Here is a 17,123-nt window from a genome sequence, read left to right as displayed (position 1 = left end):
CCACTTCAGTATCTTTATGAAAGAACCCCTAATGAGGTTACAAAGAGTAGGACATGACTGAATAACAAATAACAAAAAAGATTTGTAGTGTTTTCTTCATTATAGCCCTGTGAACTTTATTGGGCGAGTACTCTCAGCCCATCTTGTTCAAAGAAGTCATAGACTTATTAAGGTTCATTCCTTGTTCATCTATACAAAAATTGCTATTGCAAAATCTCAATTCAAAGTTTCTCAGTTTGAATTAAAAACAATTAAAACCTCTTTTCCTTCTACATAGTGAATGGCATAGTGGAAAGAGAATCATTCACTGCATAAGGGAGATCCAGGTTCCAATTCCACCTCTGGAACATTCTCGCTCTGTCTTACTCTGCCCCATTCTAGATGGATCACTTAAGTAACTCTATAAAACTATAAATTTTAGAGTAGCTGTCAAAATGCCTTTGTAAAGGGCATTCCCTCAATAAATAATGTCACAATTCTGAACCCAGCCTCTTCTCTCACCAAAAAAAGACAATTGTCAATAGAGAATATTCACTCTTTTGTAACTTATATATATATATATATATATATACTTACCATAACTCTGTCTTTCACATTTTTGACATTTTTATCAATCTCCTTATGTTTGTCTGAAGTAAAAGCGTTTTGAATATTCCCTGTATGAGCCTGTTATAAAAAAAGGTAAAAAAAAGATTTTCTGGATATTTGCTACTACTTACACCTCAAATTTAGATCATAGACATATTTCACAAATCATATCTACACTATAATCATATGTAGACCTTCCCATAAGTATGATATGCATAAGAAAAAGACGTTAGTATACCTCTTAAAGGAATCAGAATCAAAAGGTAAACTCTAGACCCAAGTTTCATTCTAAACCCTAGAAAAAGCAAAACATGTACAGATACAACCATGAATTTTTACTTTTTTTACTAGTCTACATACTAGAATGCATTTATATATACATATATATATAGTGCTTTTATTCAATGATCCTAAAATTAATTCATTGATAAATACAGATTTAGAATTGTTTGAGGTATCTTCCTAACTTTTCTGAGAATATGGTATTTAATAGTAATAGGATCCTTTTGGACATATTCTCCTATATCCATTGGTGTTGCCAATTTTTTTTCAGCTTGTGAATATCTGGATATCAGAGGTGCCTTCCAAAGGAGGAAGACCAAAAAGGTGAAGAGCCACATATCTATGCCAACTGACTATAGATTGAAGAAATTGAACTTATTTAGCCTGGAGAAGAAAGAAAAAACTTAAATGGGAATACAATTGCCAACTTCAATTATTTGAAAGAATGTCTTATGGAAGATAAATTAGATATATTATGCTCTATTCCAAAAAACATTTCTATGAGTGACATAGACTCTAATTTGAAAAAACTTTCTAAGTTAGGAACTGTACAAAAGTGGAACATGCTACATAGGAAAGTAAATGAGATCATCCTTACTAGAGGTCTCTAAGCATACATTGGATGACCACTTGTCAGACATACTATAGAGCAGATTATTGTTTAAATTCAAATGTTCTTGGAGGAGCTTTCCAAATACACCATGTGGAATCCTGCAAGAAGGGGAAAACTCAATTTTTTACTGGGTAGTCTGTAGGATTATGTACATGTAGTTACTTATCTATATGCCTGTAGTAATGCTCTAAACCATAGAGGTAGAATTTACTAAATGTTTTTGATGATTATTATTTATTTCACTGATCACAGTTCTATCAAGTCTATCAGAAGTTCTTTTTTATAATGTTGATAACATAAATTGTTCTCTTGTTTCTGCTCACTCCACTTTACATCAGTTCATATGGTCTTTCTGTATTTCTCTTAAATCACCTGTTTTATCATCTCTATGGCTCAATAATATTCCATTACAGGTTACAAATAACATTCCATTATATTATACATAAAACAATTTGTTTAGCTGTATTCTATTTAGTGAGCCCTTCCCATCAGTATCTAGTTCTTTGTTACAAGGAAAAAAACAGCTACTATAAGTAATGTTGTATATATGGACCCTTTCCCTCATTTTTAAAAATATTTTTGGAGGGTAGACCTAGGAGTGGAGGAAAATATGGGAGTCAAAGGAAGAGAACTTGATAGAGAACATTTGGGCAAAGATCAGAGAAAGTAGTGTCATGAGGGCATATAAAAAGAAACAGGAAAAAGTAAATAGAGGAGAAATTGAGACATGTTTTACAAGTGTGGCATGGAGCAATTGCATAGTGATGAGGGTTCAATTAGTAGAACATCTGTTGGAATTCTCCAACAAGCACAAGAAGCACAGCAGCTAATCATTTCCTGACCAGCCTAATATCATCCTTCAAAAAAAAAGAAAAGATACCATGGGAAACTTCTATTCTGATTTTAATTCTTACCAATAAGGAGGAAGTAGTTGCTGAGATGGATATCTTGAGAACTTTAGAAGGAAGTGACTACTTCTAAGAATCTATGATATGGAAAAAGAAAGCCTGGAAGAGTCTGAAATACATTCTTTATATTTAGAGAATAAAATTTGATAGTTTTTTAAAATTAATTTTATAATTATACTTTTTTTGGACAGTATATATGCATGAGTAATTTTTTTATAACATTATCCCTTGTATTCATATTTCCAGATTTTCCCCTCCCTCCCTCCTTCTACTCCCTCCCCTAGATGACAGGCAATCCCATACATTTTACATGTGTTACAGTATAACCTAGATACAATATATGTATGTAAATCCAATTTTCTTGTTTCACGTTAAGTATTGGATTCCGAAGGTATAAGTAACCTGGGTAGATAGACAGTAGTGCTAATGTAAAATTCGATAGTTCAAAGAAAGCATACCAAAAAAAAAATCCAATGGTCTAAAATTTTACAAAGGAAGTTGGCCTTAGAGAAATGAACAACTCTTATTAACAACATTTTTAAAGTACAAATATGATTAATTCAAATGAGAGAAAAGAAGGAATGAGCTAAAGAATCTTATGTGGCAACACAGGGAACTCACCAATCAACCTGAATTTTTTTAAATTTATTTTTTAAAAGCTTTTTATTTTCAAAATATATGCATAGATAGTTTTCAACATTTATCTTTCCAAAACCTTGTGTTTCAAATTTTTTTATCCTTCCTTCTCCTCCCCCTCTCCCCTCCCCTAGATAGCAAGTAATCTAATATATGTCAAACATGTGCAATTCTTCTATAATTTCCACAATTATCATATTGCACAAGAAAAAAATCAGATCAAAAAGGGAAAAAATGTGAAAGTAAACCAAATGCAAGCAAATAACAATAGAAAAGTGAAAATACCATGTTATGATCCACACTCAGTCCTCACAGTGCTCTCTTTGGGTATAGATAGATCTCTCCATAACAAGACCATTGGAACTGGTTTGAATCACCTCAATGTCAACTTGAATTTTGAGAACATGGACAGATGTTGGGAGCATGGGCAGGTGAAAGAAAATAAATATCAAAGTGTGGCACAGTTCTGTAGAAACATTGTCAGGGACACAAAAGTATAGAATGAGTTGAGACTAGTGAGGAAAGCTAAGAATAAAAAAAAAGATTTTTGGTTATATTGAGAAAGGAAGTACAAAGAAAGACTAGAACTACTGGGATAATAATTAAAGATACAGAGAAATACAGTACTCAGTTTTTATTTTTTGCTTCTGACTTCCATGATAGGAAAATGATTTTTGGAATGAAATTAATGAGGAACTTAAGTCCAAGATAAGCAGGAAGAAAAAAAGAGCTCAATTCATTATATATTGTGAATTCAAGTCAGTGAGCCTAAATGAATTCCATCTTAGGGCACTAAAAAATGTCAGAAATATGATTGCTATGCCACTGTCAATTATCTGTGAAAGACTGTGGAGAAAGGGAAATATATTGCAGAATTATAGGTAGATAAATGTTGCCCTGATCTTCAAAGAAAGAGAACTGAGTCTTCTTCATATGATAGGCCAGAGAGCTCAACTACAATTTTTGACTACATTCTGGAAGTGACATCTATGAAGGAAAAAAAAAAAGAATGTGTCCCCAAGAGCCAGCATGGCTTCATCAAGAATAATTAATTCCACATTCTGGAGAGCAATTTGGAACTATGCTCAAAAAGTTATCAAAGTGTGCATCCCTTTTGATCCACCAGTGTTGCTATTGGTTTTGTATCCCAAAGAGATCTTAAAGAAGGGAAAGGGATCTGTATGTGCAAGAATGTTTGTGGCAGCTCTCTTTGTGGTGGCCGGAAACTGGAAACAGAGTAGATGCCCATCAATTGGAGAATGGCTGAATAAATTGTGGTATTTGAATATATAGAATATTATTATTCTGTAAGAAATGACCAACAGGATGATTTCAGAAAGGCCTGGAGAGACTTATATGAACCGATGCTGAGTGAAATGAGCAGGACCAGGAGATCATTATATACTTCAACAACAATACTATATGATGATCAATTCTGATGGACGTGGCCCTCTTCAACAATGAAATGAACCAAATCAGTTCCAATAGAGCAGTAATGAACTGAACCAGCTACACTCAGCGAAAGAACTCTGAGAGATGACGATGAACCACTACATAGAATTCCCAATCCCTCTAATTTTGTCCGCCTACATTTTGGATTTCCTTCACAGGCTAAATGTACATTATTTCAAAGTCTTTTTGTTCAGCAAAATAACTGTTTGGTCATGTATACATATATTGTATTTAATTTATACTCTAACATATTTAACATGTGTTGGTCGACCTGCCATCTGGGGGGAAGGAGGGGAAAAATTGGAACAAAAGGTTTGGCAATTGTCAATGTTGTAAAATTACCCATGCAAATATCTGGTAAATAAAAACTACTAAAAAAGAATAATTAATTCCAGAATAAACTTATTTATTCATTAGATAAATTATTAGATATTTGAACCAAATAAATGTTGTAGAAATGATTTGTCTACAATTTTCACAGCTTTCTCCTTCAGTACAGAGATCATTTTTAAAAGGTAATTCTTCACACATATTCTAATAGGATAAAAAATACCTGTTCAAATTTCTGGGCAGCTGCCAGGATTTTGCTTTCTTCCTTCAGACAATTAGAGATGATCATAGACATCTGTATTGGATCTTCTTGAAAATTATCCTAGGTGCATGGCATGCAAAGCAAAATTAAAAATTAAAATCAATTATCACTGGAATTAGGAGATGCACTTATATTTACTTTATCACCATTTATATTGGCTATAATTTAGTAATTTTAAAAAATCATTTTCCTCCCAATTAGATCAGTACATTTCTTTACCTTTCCTTATTAGAACAAGTCACATATTCCCCTTGACTAAAAATACTCAAAATATTTTCATATATCATTTACATCTTCTTGATTTATTATTTTACCACTCTTCTATTTTACATCAATGTTATACCATTTGCCATTATGTGAAAAAACACTGTGTTTCTTAGCTATGATATTCCCCCAAACTATTGCAATGATGGGGAAATATTTATAGTGATTTCATTTACTAGCTGAACATTTTCCATAATTTGAAAATATATGTATTTCCCTTAATTTTGGAATTTCAATCTTTTCTGCTTCTCTCTCCCTTCCTTTTTAAAAAAGTCTATATTTTGATACCCTCACACCTTCAGTTCCTGAAACCTAGTTTTCCTAATCCATGTAAATTTGTGCAGTATTTTATAAGGTTATCATTGATTTAGAGCTTGAAGAGGTCTTAGAAATAATTTAATTTAACCCCAAGTTTTCAGGAAATTGAAGCAAGATAAAAGTACATGGGTTTGAACTAAGATTTAAATCCAAATTATCCTTGACTGCAAATCCAGCATTATTTTCATTGCAGCATACTGTGTTTTTATAAGAAGTCTTGATATAAAATGCATGGTTTATAATATGTGTGAAATTAAAGTTTTTATGAAATGAATTGATTGCTTCGCTTTGCTCACGTACATTTTAAAATGCTTTATCATTAGTTTATTTTAAATGGGAGCTGTCTGTAAATTAACACTACATAATCTCTGTGATCTTCCAAGTAACATTATGGCAACATTTCTGTCAAAGAGTAAAACATACCTGAAGATTACGTTTGCTTTTTCTTATATTGTGCTGCAGCAAAAAATTGTTCTGTAGAGAGAAGCGGCTATAGTGCTCATCCAATTGAGAGAGAAGTTCATGAAAACATACTGTGGCAAAGGAGACATCCATGGCAGCATAGTCCCTGGGAGATTCAAAACAGACAATTATTAATTTCAAATAATATTAAAATATATGAAAGTTTGCCCACAACATACATTGGAAAGAGTGCTGCATTTGAAGTCAAAGGACATGGATTCAAATTCCAACTTTGCCACTTATTCTCTCTGGGTCTTTATCCAGTCACTTAATCACTTTTGTTTGTTGGATGATTTTTTTTTTTGGTGAGTCAATTGGGGTTAAGTGATTTACCCAGATAACAAGTGTTAAATGTCTGAAGCTAGATTTGAACTCAGATCCTCCTGACTCCAGGGCTGGTATTCTATCCACTATCCCATCTAGCTGCCCCACTTAACTTTTAAACTCAAGTTTCTTCATCTGCAAAATGAGAGGACTGGATTTGATCTCTGATTCATATGGAAAATGCTAGGTGATTAAATCCATGATTTCACTGATAGAAGGAACTCCTGTATGAGAAGATTACCTCTAATAATTTAGGTTGGTATCTTCTCTATAATTTTTAGTCAAAGAGAGTAGCCTAGAGCAACGAGAGATTAACTGATTTGCCAAAAGTTACAGTCAGAATGTATCAGAGAAGACTTAAATTCAAGTCTTCCTGTTTTGGATACCAGCTCTCTATAATGTTGACTATTATGATTATTTTTCTATAAGGAATATTACTTTCAATTTCACCACCTTTCCCATATTTCATAAAATAAAAGTTTGTATGAAGACACTCTGAAACAAAACCAAATGAGCAGAACCAAGAAAACTATATTCAATAATCACAATAATGTAAAGGAAAACAACTCCAAAAAGACAGGAAAATTCATATTAATGCAACAATGAAGTTTGGCCCAATAGATATGATGATGAAACATATTTTCTTCCTTTCAGTAGAAGAGAGGTAGACCACATATACTGATGATGGCAAAGTGAGGCATAGTTGTCAGAAATGATCAATGTGTCAGTTTGTTTTGTTTAATTGTATTTTGTTAAAATGGAAAGTTCTGAAGGTGGGCAATTAGGCAATGATAGCAATGTTAAAAAAAAACACTACTTTTTAAACAAAAGAAAGCTAATTCAAGAATCAATTGCATCAAAAACTTTTTTATTCTAATATAGCTTTGATTTTCTTTTAATAGTCCAACTCTATCTTGTATTTTGACTTGAAGATATATCCCTTCATTGCTTTCAGTTTTAATTTAATGGATTTGGGGAAATACAGAAAATAACAAGATTTGAAAAGTTGTAAAAACAAGTTTATATCTAATGCATTTAAGCCTTTTTGCACCAAAGTACCATTTTCTATGATGACAAATACTCTTCCTTCCATGCACTTCAGAGTTAAATGGCATAGTCATCTTGTTCAACTCACATCCAATAGGAATCCTTATTATAAAATATCTGGTCAATAGTCAGTCATTCAGCCTTTTTTTTTGAAGATCTCCTATGAGGAGGATCCATGGTCTCTTAAGGTAGCCATTTTACTTTTGAATAGTTATACATATTAGGAAGTTTTCCCTCACATCAAGTCTAAATTTACTCCTTGCAGCTTTTACCAGCTGATGTTGGTTCCTCTACTAGAACCGTATAGAACAGTTCTATGAGATAACAATCCCTTCAACACAGCTATCATGTTTCCCCAAAGTTCTTCTCCAGACTAAACACCATGAGTTTCTTCAACAAATCATTATATCACTCAAGGCTCTTCACCATTATCATTGCCTTTTTTGGATGTTCTTCAATGAATCAATACAATTCCTAAACTACAGTACCCAGAAGTGAACACACTACTTCAGATATGGTCTGACTAGGGAAGACCACAAGGGGATTCTCATCTATTTATGCTTCTCTTAATGAAGCCTAAAATCACTAAGCCCAAGAGTACCTTCTTGGCTTCCATGTCACACTATTGACCAATGTTGAGCTCATAGTCCAACAAAGCCCTCAAATATTTTTTCCCCTCAGAAAAATAGCCATTCAGCCATGTCTCTACTATCATCTTCTTGTGAAGCTGATTACTTGAACCTAAGTGCATGACTTTACATTTATTACTACTGAATTTTATGTATTAGATTTAGCCTAATACTGCCGTGATCTTTTTGTGATGCTAACTCTGTTTTAGTTATCCCTGCCTTGTGTTACCTGAAAATTTGATGGTATGCTATCTGTGTTTTTTATCCAAGTAAATGGATGTAGCATAAAGTATTATAAAATACAAGGTATTGGTAGTGATAGAATTTAATTTTTTATCTCAGGGACTTAGTTCCTACTTTTCTCTTGCTATGGGTTTCCTTCTCAGCCTAGTTTTATCTATGTAATTCCTACCTATCCTTTGAGATGCAATATCTGGGGCTATCTCCTTGATAATTCAGTTGGAAGTGATTTCTTCCTATTAATGACCACAGCCCTTTGTACTTTCCCTATTACAATTTACATATGCTAACTTCTATGATGAGTATTTGAATGTCTACCTTGACTAGAGCATCTTGACTGGGATTGAGCTGTTTTTCACTATATCTTTCACAGAATATTGTACATTTGAGGTGTGCAACCAGTATCCCTTAAAGGAATAAATGAACTGATTCATGAATGATCCAGAGGTTAAATTAGATGATCTCTAAATTTCTTCAAACTCTAAATAAATGAGAATTTTATGAAATACTATACAAATTTACATAGATTAGGAAAACTAGGTTTCAGGAACTGAAATTCAATGTGTTGTGATATAAAGAGCACTAGATTCAAAGTTAGAGTTCTCTTCCCAACTCCATTTAACCTTGGGCTGGCCATTTCATCTCTAGACCTTGGTTTCCTCATCTGTAAAAAAATTTGTTAATAATCTTGTACTATTTTCCTCAAAAGGCTGTCAGGAAAAAAGAGTTTTATATGCCTTAAAAGACTTTTATGAACATGTTACTATTGCTTAATCAACACAATTTTAAGTAAATCAACAAATCACTTAAATCAACAACATACTTGTCACACTCACACTTTGCAGACAGAATTTATTCCTATATCCCAAAGTTTCCTTACCAGTCTTGCTTTTCCAACCAAGGTGCCAGATACTGCCTAATTTCCATAGGAAAACTGTCATCATAAAGTTGATGCACTTGCTCTAAGAATTTGGGGTCAAGTCTTTGTAGCTCACTCCACTGAGACATCCTATAGTGTGAAAATATACAACAAATTAAAGGTTACAGTGTTGTGCAGACAAAGAAAGAAAGCTGAGTATTAAGAATAATAGCTCAAGGTAAAAAAGAGAAACTTAGGAAGACTGCTATGAACTGATACAGATTAAAAAAAAACACAAAATCAGAAGAACAATATACACAATGACAAAAATGTTGCAAATGAAAACAATCTTATAAGACAACAAAATCACATCAAATACAGTGATCAATATTGATTCCAGATGACTAAAATCCAAATCCTCTAACTTCCTTCTAGTAGAAGTGATAGACTATATCACAGTCACTATATTAGATAATTTTGTTATGGGGTCTGAAGGGGATGAAATGGTAGATGGATTATTGGAAAGTGATTAGGATATGAGAAGAAAATACATTAATGATACATTTCAAAATCCAAGACCTCAACAGCAAAAGTTTTAGCATCTATAGAATCTTTGTCAAAACACTGCAGACTGATCTCTTACTTCCTATTTAGCTAAAGAAAAGATAAAGTGCTTGCCTTGAAAATTATTTTCCTTTCATACTTATAGGAAAAGGAAAGTGAATGTGGTTTTTTTTCATTTAACATTAAACTGGCTGTTATCTATGTCTTTTGGGGCCTTTAATACATGAGCAACAAATAATTGCTGAGTCTAGTAAAGTGAGGTGCTTACTCTTAGGTTTTTGATGTTAGATATTGGTCTTTCTAAAACATTGCTTTTATTCCACTTGGTTTTTCCTTTATGGGTAGTTAGGCTGAAATGTTCTATATCAATTTGGATCTTATTTAGTAGGATCTAAAATATTATAGGGCTTGATGCAATCAATTCATTGTCATCCACAAACAAAATCATCTGGAGAATCTCTTTCCTTCTTTGACATGGACTTTACACTGGATGTATCAGAACTGTTGAACAAGGTTATTTTTTTTTCTCTTTCAAGAAATCTTATATGATTCTGAAGTTACATAGAAGACAACTTACTGGAGGAAAAAACTTTAAAATAACATTTTTGTTCTCCAAAATCAAATAATTTTTTTATAGTTAACAACTATTATTTGCAGTAGCATGCTGTATTTACTATACCTTTTAATCAATAGTGTTACTGCTCTAAAATATCATTTTTAGAGGGCTGCTGATTCAATTATTATATAATCCCTGAGGATTATCTCAATATACCCTATCTTCATTAAAAAATGGTATAGACATAAGAAAGTAGGAATACATAGTAGTAGTTAGTAATATTCTCTTGGTTTTCTTTTGGAGGGATAATAAGGTCAGAATAAACCTTTTGTTATCTTCCCTTCTTTCAATTTCCTTAAGAATCAATCTCTCACTTGTATTTACAATATATTCTTTCTATGTCAAATTGAACCACTCTTCTCATCCTAAACTTTTTTTTAGGGACCTTTCTCCTTCTCTGTGTAGCACATTAGGAATTATGATTTTACAATCCAAATATAGTAGCTCTGCCATAATAATAGGTGTTTTCTATAAAAATTTCTATGGATTTTTTTTCATTTTTCAGTTATTTGTTTTCCAATCTTCCAGCTTAATCTTTACATCTCTTTGGGATGACTTTGCTTAGTTAGGTCTCTCATCAAACTTTAAACGTATTCTTCCCTTCTCATCATACTTTTCTCCACTAAGCTCTTGTAAATAAATTTACATTTTTATTGGTGCCCTTTTCTGCTATATCTCTTCATTTGGCAATATCAAGTGTTAACTGGCAGAGGCACTTTCTGTGCTATGGATTTATACTGATTGATTATATTTCTTTAAGAAATAATAATAGCCTACATAAATGTTGGCTTTTTAAAAATCCATTTCCAGTTTTTATGCCAATAGCTCATTTAAATGGATTACATTGAAGTTGCCTTAATCCTATGTCTCATTTTTTTTTCTTCTAGCTTGATACTGCTTTTGATCTTTGTTCCAACAAGTCTGATGACATAGATATCTGATTCAGAAAAAAGTTTATCACGTCAGTAATCAGTCATCATCTGTTTTAAAAAATATAACCAATTTCATTTTTATGATGTTACTTGGTTTTCATCATGTTTATTATCTGTTCCCAAGTAGCATTTATTATATATAAGGGAAGTTTTAATACTGTCTACAAGTTTCTTCCTCCTAAACTATGTCTTCTACTGTATGTTTTCTATCACGCTAGACATATGTATTGAAGTAATTGAGTTTTAAAGTATTTGTTGATTTAATTGGAGGTGAAAGTGTCTTATTAGGTTCTATCCAGAATTTCTTTACTTTCTCTTTACCTATAACATTTCTGTTTAGATAAGTTTTCAAAGTTTAGATAAGAAATAATCATAAGCTTCAATTATTTTCATGTTTATCATGCTATTCGTGAACATTGCAAACAAACAAATGAAAGCCCCAATAAAACAGTTAACCAAGGATCTCATGAAATGATATTTCTTGTTGCCTCTGAATGCATCATAAAACCAACTCTGTCAATTGCATCATTTGTTCTCCAAGGATACTCTGTTGAGACACAACGTTTTCTTCTAGCATATAGTAAAAATGTTAAAATTTCTGTGATTTAGTTGCTCTAGTTGCATGTTCACTTACTGGTTCCTACAAAAGATTATTACACCAACAGCACCTACAACAAAGTCAATCTTATAAACAATCTAAAAATTCTAATTCTTACCTTTTCTGTCTTCTACTCTGTCATCATCACAGAAGCACTTGGTATGGTAAAAATTAGAAATAAAAGGGCTGAAATGAGAGTCACTAAACCTAGTTTTTGGTCCCATTTCTTTACCTGTTTGATTTTAGAAAAAAATCCCTTCATTCCCATTGGACTTTAGTTTCTTTAACTCAAACAAGAAAGTCCTCAGAGTTCTTTCTAATGCAAACAACCTATGATTACACACACACACACACACACACACATACACACACACACACACACACACACAAAATGTTGAAGGCAAAATTATTTTTCTATCAAATTCTAATAGCAACTGATCACTTGCAGCATATCAAATGCTATAAATTAATTGAAGTATAATTGGCTGCCCAGATATATCTTGAGAGATATTTTTCAAGTGTTTACTGTTTATAGATACAATGATAGAAGCTTATGGAGATACTAAGTTTAGATAAGAAATGGTCCCTTACTTCAGGGAGTTTACAATTTCAATGGAATTCATGATATCAATATACTGCAAAACAAAATGTGGTACCTAAGATTGTTTAAAAAGCACAATAAAAGTACTGATTACAGTCCATGATAAGTAGGATCATTAATGACTTAGAGTCACAGAAAGCAGCATTTGACATAGGTTTAAAATGTAAGATTAAGATAAATTGAATGGGGGAAGACGTTACACATAGAGGAAATTCTGTGATTGGGAAAATATGCAGGTTTTTTGAAGAATAATATGGTTTTAGCTGGGGGGAAAATGTGGGAATATAATACAAGAAAAGACTGGAAATATGAAGGGCCACCAAACTATGAAGGGCCTTGAATATTAAGCTAAGGAATATGAATATTAGAGCTAAATGATAAGGAAAAAATCAAAGACTTCTAGATAGAAGAGTTATAACTCCATCTATGTTGAGAACAATTAGTTTGGTAGCAGAGTAAATTAAATGTGAGAGATCATGCAGAACTAGAATTAATGGGAGTTAACAATTTAATAGATATGTGAAATGGCCAAAAGGGATAACACTGAAATTTCAAATTTAGAAAACTGGTTGAATGAAATTGCTAATAGAAATAATGAGTCTATTCCATTTAAGTATAAAATTTAATTTTAGTATAAAATGAAGAAAAAAAAACTCAGATGAAATTATCTCTAAGGTCCCTTGCAGCTCTAAAATTCTAAGACCCCATTTGCTTAAAGTGGGACAATCTGACTCTACATTATACAGTTTCTCCTATAATTTCAAATTTAGAGGTTCTTAACCCTTGGTGGATCAATACATTTTTTATTTTACATATGTTGATAACTGTTTTTCAATATAATTGATTTCATTTATATTTTATTTATTTGAATTTGCATCTAGGTGTTTTATTTATGTATTTAAAACTTATTCTGAGAAGGGACACATAAGCATAAAAAAGTGGTTCATGACACAAAAAAGGCTAAGAACCCCTGCCTCAAATACTTTGCCAAAAGATGACAGAGTTAATATCACGGAGGTTAGAATCCAACTCCTTCAATTTCAAATCAGTCATTCCCCCCACCCCCCACACTGCATTATCTTCCTTTAAGGAGCAATTCCACTGTGGCCTTCCCTAAAAAAGTCTTCTCATTTATTAGTAGCTTTCCCCGCCCCCTTCTTTTTCTCCCTTCTCATACATTTTATGTATTCTGTTAACATTAGGTTGCTAGACAGCTATTTATCACAAAACTTTGAAGCTGGAAAGGACCTTTGATACCAACTAGTATAATCTCTTCATTTCTAAAGATAAGAAGTTTGAACTGAGGGGAGTAGGGTAACCTGCCTTCTCCTTGGATACATGCAAGGATATTCCTTCTTTCTGGATAAAGGATGTAGCTGAGAGAATCCCTCCTTCCCAAGAGTCTTGACAGCCCCCAAGACTGTTTTAGGAACGTCCTGCAAACATTGATCGATCCCAGGTTCCCAAAGCAAAGACACATGTCTGTCCAACCCGCTCCAGAATCATCTGATTCGAGTTCCTCGCAAGTACCCACCTTCTGCAGAGCCGTGAAGACGAATGGCACAGAGCAGGCTAGATGTCAACTGTCACTCTCCTGATCAGAGCTAATACTACAAATCTTCCCTAGGGGCTGTCAGAGATCGTATGGTTAACAAGTTCGACTGTTTCCTGGGGTCTGTCTGCAGCAGAGCAAAATAATCCGACAGAAAAAATGCCACTAGCAAAGAACCCGGCAGTTTCACTTTCCACTCCCTGACCAATCACGGAACCAACCCATTCTCTTCAGGCCAATCAAAACTCGCTGTTCCTTCCTTGGGTCCAACTCCCCTCCGTTATTTAGAGCTCTCAGCTAATTCCTTTTAAGTCTCTCACTCGGAAGTGGGCTTTGTCTTCAAGGTGCCGCCTGTCTTCCTAGTCTCTTTTTCTAATCTTTAAGTAAACTTATGGTGCAGTCTGGGGCGGACCTTACACGTTTGCAGTTGAAAACGAAACCCTTAAGGTTATGTTTCCGTGACTGGCAGCAAAATGATGTAACAAATGATTTGTGTTAGTATATTGTTAGCTAAATCCTTTCAGCAGGATCTGGATATATAAAATAACATTCTCAGAATATAGCACAACTCTTTTAACTTACAGATATTTGTTGTAATCTCAACGGTCTCTAATGCCAACCTCCAAAGTAAGGCATCCTTCACAACTGCCATGCCAGAAGAAACACAACCTATCTTTCTTTTCTAGGGGGTTGTATGTAAGGGAGTGTGGGAAGCAAAGACCATAATCCTCTTTAGTAATAAAAGTGCTACATAGCACTTTTTAACATAGTACAACAATGTTTTCCGTATGTTATACATCAGAAAGCATGATTTTTGCTTTACTTTATCTTGTTTGAGCCTCACAACATCCATGAAAAGTAGATGTTCTTATTAACATATATTTTTTAAATGGAAGGAAACTGAGACTCAGTGAAATGGCAAATCGGGGAGCTACAAAGTGTTTAAGGCAGGGTGTGAATCTACTTCTTCCTGACTATAAATTCATAATAGTGGACTTAAACAGAACTCAAAGGGACTGCAATGATCAGGTAGGGACAGGGGACCTTCCAGTGGGTCGTGACTTTATTTTTTTTAAATTGATTTTATAATTATACATTTTGACAGTATATATGCATGAGTAATTTTTTTATAACATTATCCCTTGTATTCATTTTTCCAGATGTTCCCCTCCCTCCCTCTACTCCCTCCTCTAGATGACAGGCAATCTCATACATTTTACATGTGTTACAGTATAACCTAGATATAATATATGTGTGTAAATCCAATTTTCTTGTTGCACATTAAGTATTGGATTCCAAAGGTATACATAACCTGGGTAGATAGACAATAGTGCTAATATTTTACATTCAATTCCCAGTGTTCCTTCTCTGGGTGTAGTTGTTTCTGTCCATCACTGATCAGCTGGAAGTGAGTTGGATCTTCTTTATGTTGAAGATATCCACTTCCATCAGAATATATCTTCATACAACATTGAAGTGTACAGCGATCTTCTGGTTCTGCTCATTTCACTCAGCATTAGTTCATGCAAGTCTCTCCAAGCCTTTCTGAATCCATCCTGCGGGTCATTTCTTACAGAGCAATAATATTCCATAACCTTCATATACCATAATTTACCCAATCATTCTCCAACTGATGGACATCCATTCATCTTCCAGTTTCTAGCCACTACGAAAAGAGTTGCCACAAACATTTTGGCACATACAGGTCCCTTTCCCCTCTTTAGTATTTCTTTGGGATATAAGCCCAGTAGTAGCACTGCTGGGTCTAAGGGTATGCACAGTTTGATAACTTTTGGGGCATAGTTCCAGATTGCTCTCCAAAATGGCGGGATTCTTTCACAACTCCACCAACAATGTATTAGTGTCCCAGTTTTCCCACATCCCCTCCAACATTCATCATTATTTGTTCCTGTTATCTTAGCCAATCTGACAGGTGTGTAGTGATATCTCAGAGTTCTCTTAATTTGCATTTCTCTGATCAATAGTGATTTGGAATACTCTTTCATATGAGTGGATATAGTTTCAATTTCATTATCTGAGAATTGTCTGTTCATATCCTTTGACCATTTATCAATTGGAGAATGGTTTGATTTCTTATAAATTAGGATCAATTCTCTATATAGTTTGGAAATGAGACCTTTATCAGAACTTTTAATTATAAAAATATTTTCCCAATTTGTTACTTCCCTTCTAATCTTGTTTGAATTAGTATTGTTTGTACAGAAACTTTTTAGTTTGATGTAATCAAAATCTTCTATTTTGTGATCAATAATGATCTCTAGTTCTTCTCTAGTCATAAATTCCTTCCTCCTCCACAGGTCTGACAGGTAGACTATCCTCTGTTCCTCTAATCTATTTATGATCTCATTCTTTATGCCCAAATCATGGACCCATTTTGATCTTATCTTGGTATATGGTGTTAAGTGTGGGTCCATATCTAATTTCTGGCATACTAATTTCCAGTTTTCCCAACAGTTTTTTTTTCAAATAATGAATTTTTATCCCTAATGTTGGTATCTTTGGGTTTATCAAACACTAGATTGCTATAGTTGTACCCTTTTTTGTCTTTTGAACCTAATCTGTTCCATTAATCGACTGGTCTTTTTCTTAGCCAATACCAAATGGTTTTGGTGACTGCTGCTATATAATATAGTTTTAGATCAGTTATACCTAGACCACCTTCATTTGACTTTTTTTTTCATTAATTCCCTTGAAATTCCCGACCTTTTATTTTTTCATATGAACTATGTTGTTATTTTTTCTAGGTCACTAAAATAGTTTCTTGGGAGTCTGATTGGTTTGGCACTAAATAAATAGATTAGTTTGGGGAGTATTGTCATCTTTATTATATTCGCTCGGCCTATCCACGAGCACTGGATGTCTTTCCAATTATTTAAATCTGACTTTATTTTTGTGGCAAGTGTTTCGTAATTTTGCTCATATAATTTCTTTGTTAGATGGATTCCCAAATATTTTCTACTCTCAACATTTGTTTGGAATGGAATTTCTCTTTGTATCTCTTGCTGTTGTATTTTGTTGGTGATGT

General features: G+C 33.3%; 1 protein-coding gene across 1 annotated transcript in view; it reads right to left on the bottom strand.

Annotated features, from left to right (window-relative positions):
* Positions 1 to 14,279, bottom strand: part of STAT1 (signal transducer and activator of transcription 1) — a 50,129-nt gene extending 35,850 nt beyond the window's left edge. The window contains exons 1-5 of the mRNA XM_074302832.1: positions 14,060 to 14,279; positions 9,236 to 9,364; positions 6,077 to 6,221; positions 5,033 to 5,131; positions 577 to 666 (exon numbers count right to left, since the gene is read on the bottom strand). Coding sequence (XP_074158933.1) covers positions 577 to 666; positions 5,033 to 5,131; positions 6,077 to 6,221; positions 9,236 to 9,363 — 462 coding nt within the window. The 5' untranslated portion in view covers position 9,364; positions 14,060 to 14,279. The remainder of the gene's footprint in view (positions 1 to 576; positions 667 to 5,032; positions 5,132 to 6,076; positions 6,222 to 9,235; positions 9,365 to 14,059) is intronic.
* Positions 14,280 to 17,123: the final 2,844 nt, after the last annotated feature.

This window comes from Sminthopsis crassicaudata, chromosome 3, assembly GCF_048593235.1.
Source record: "Sminthopsis crassicaudata isolate SCR6 chromosome 3, ASM4859323v1, whole genome shotgun sequence".
Taxonomy (NCBI): Eukaryota; Metazoa; Chordata; class Mammalia; order Dasyuromorphia; family Dasyuridae; genus Sminthopsis; species Sminthopsis crassicaudata.
This window is presented reverse-complemented; position numbering and strand designations above follow the sequence as displayed.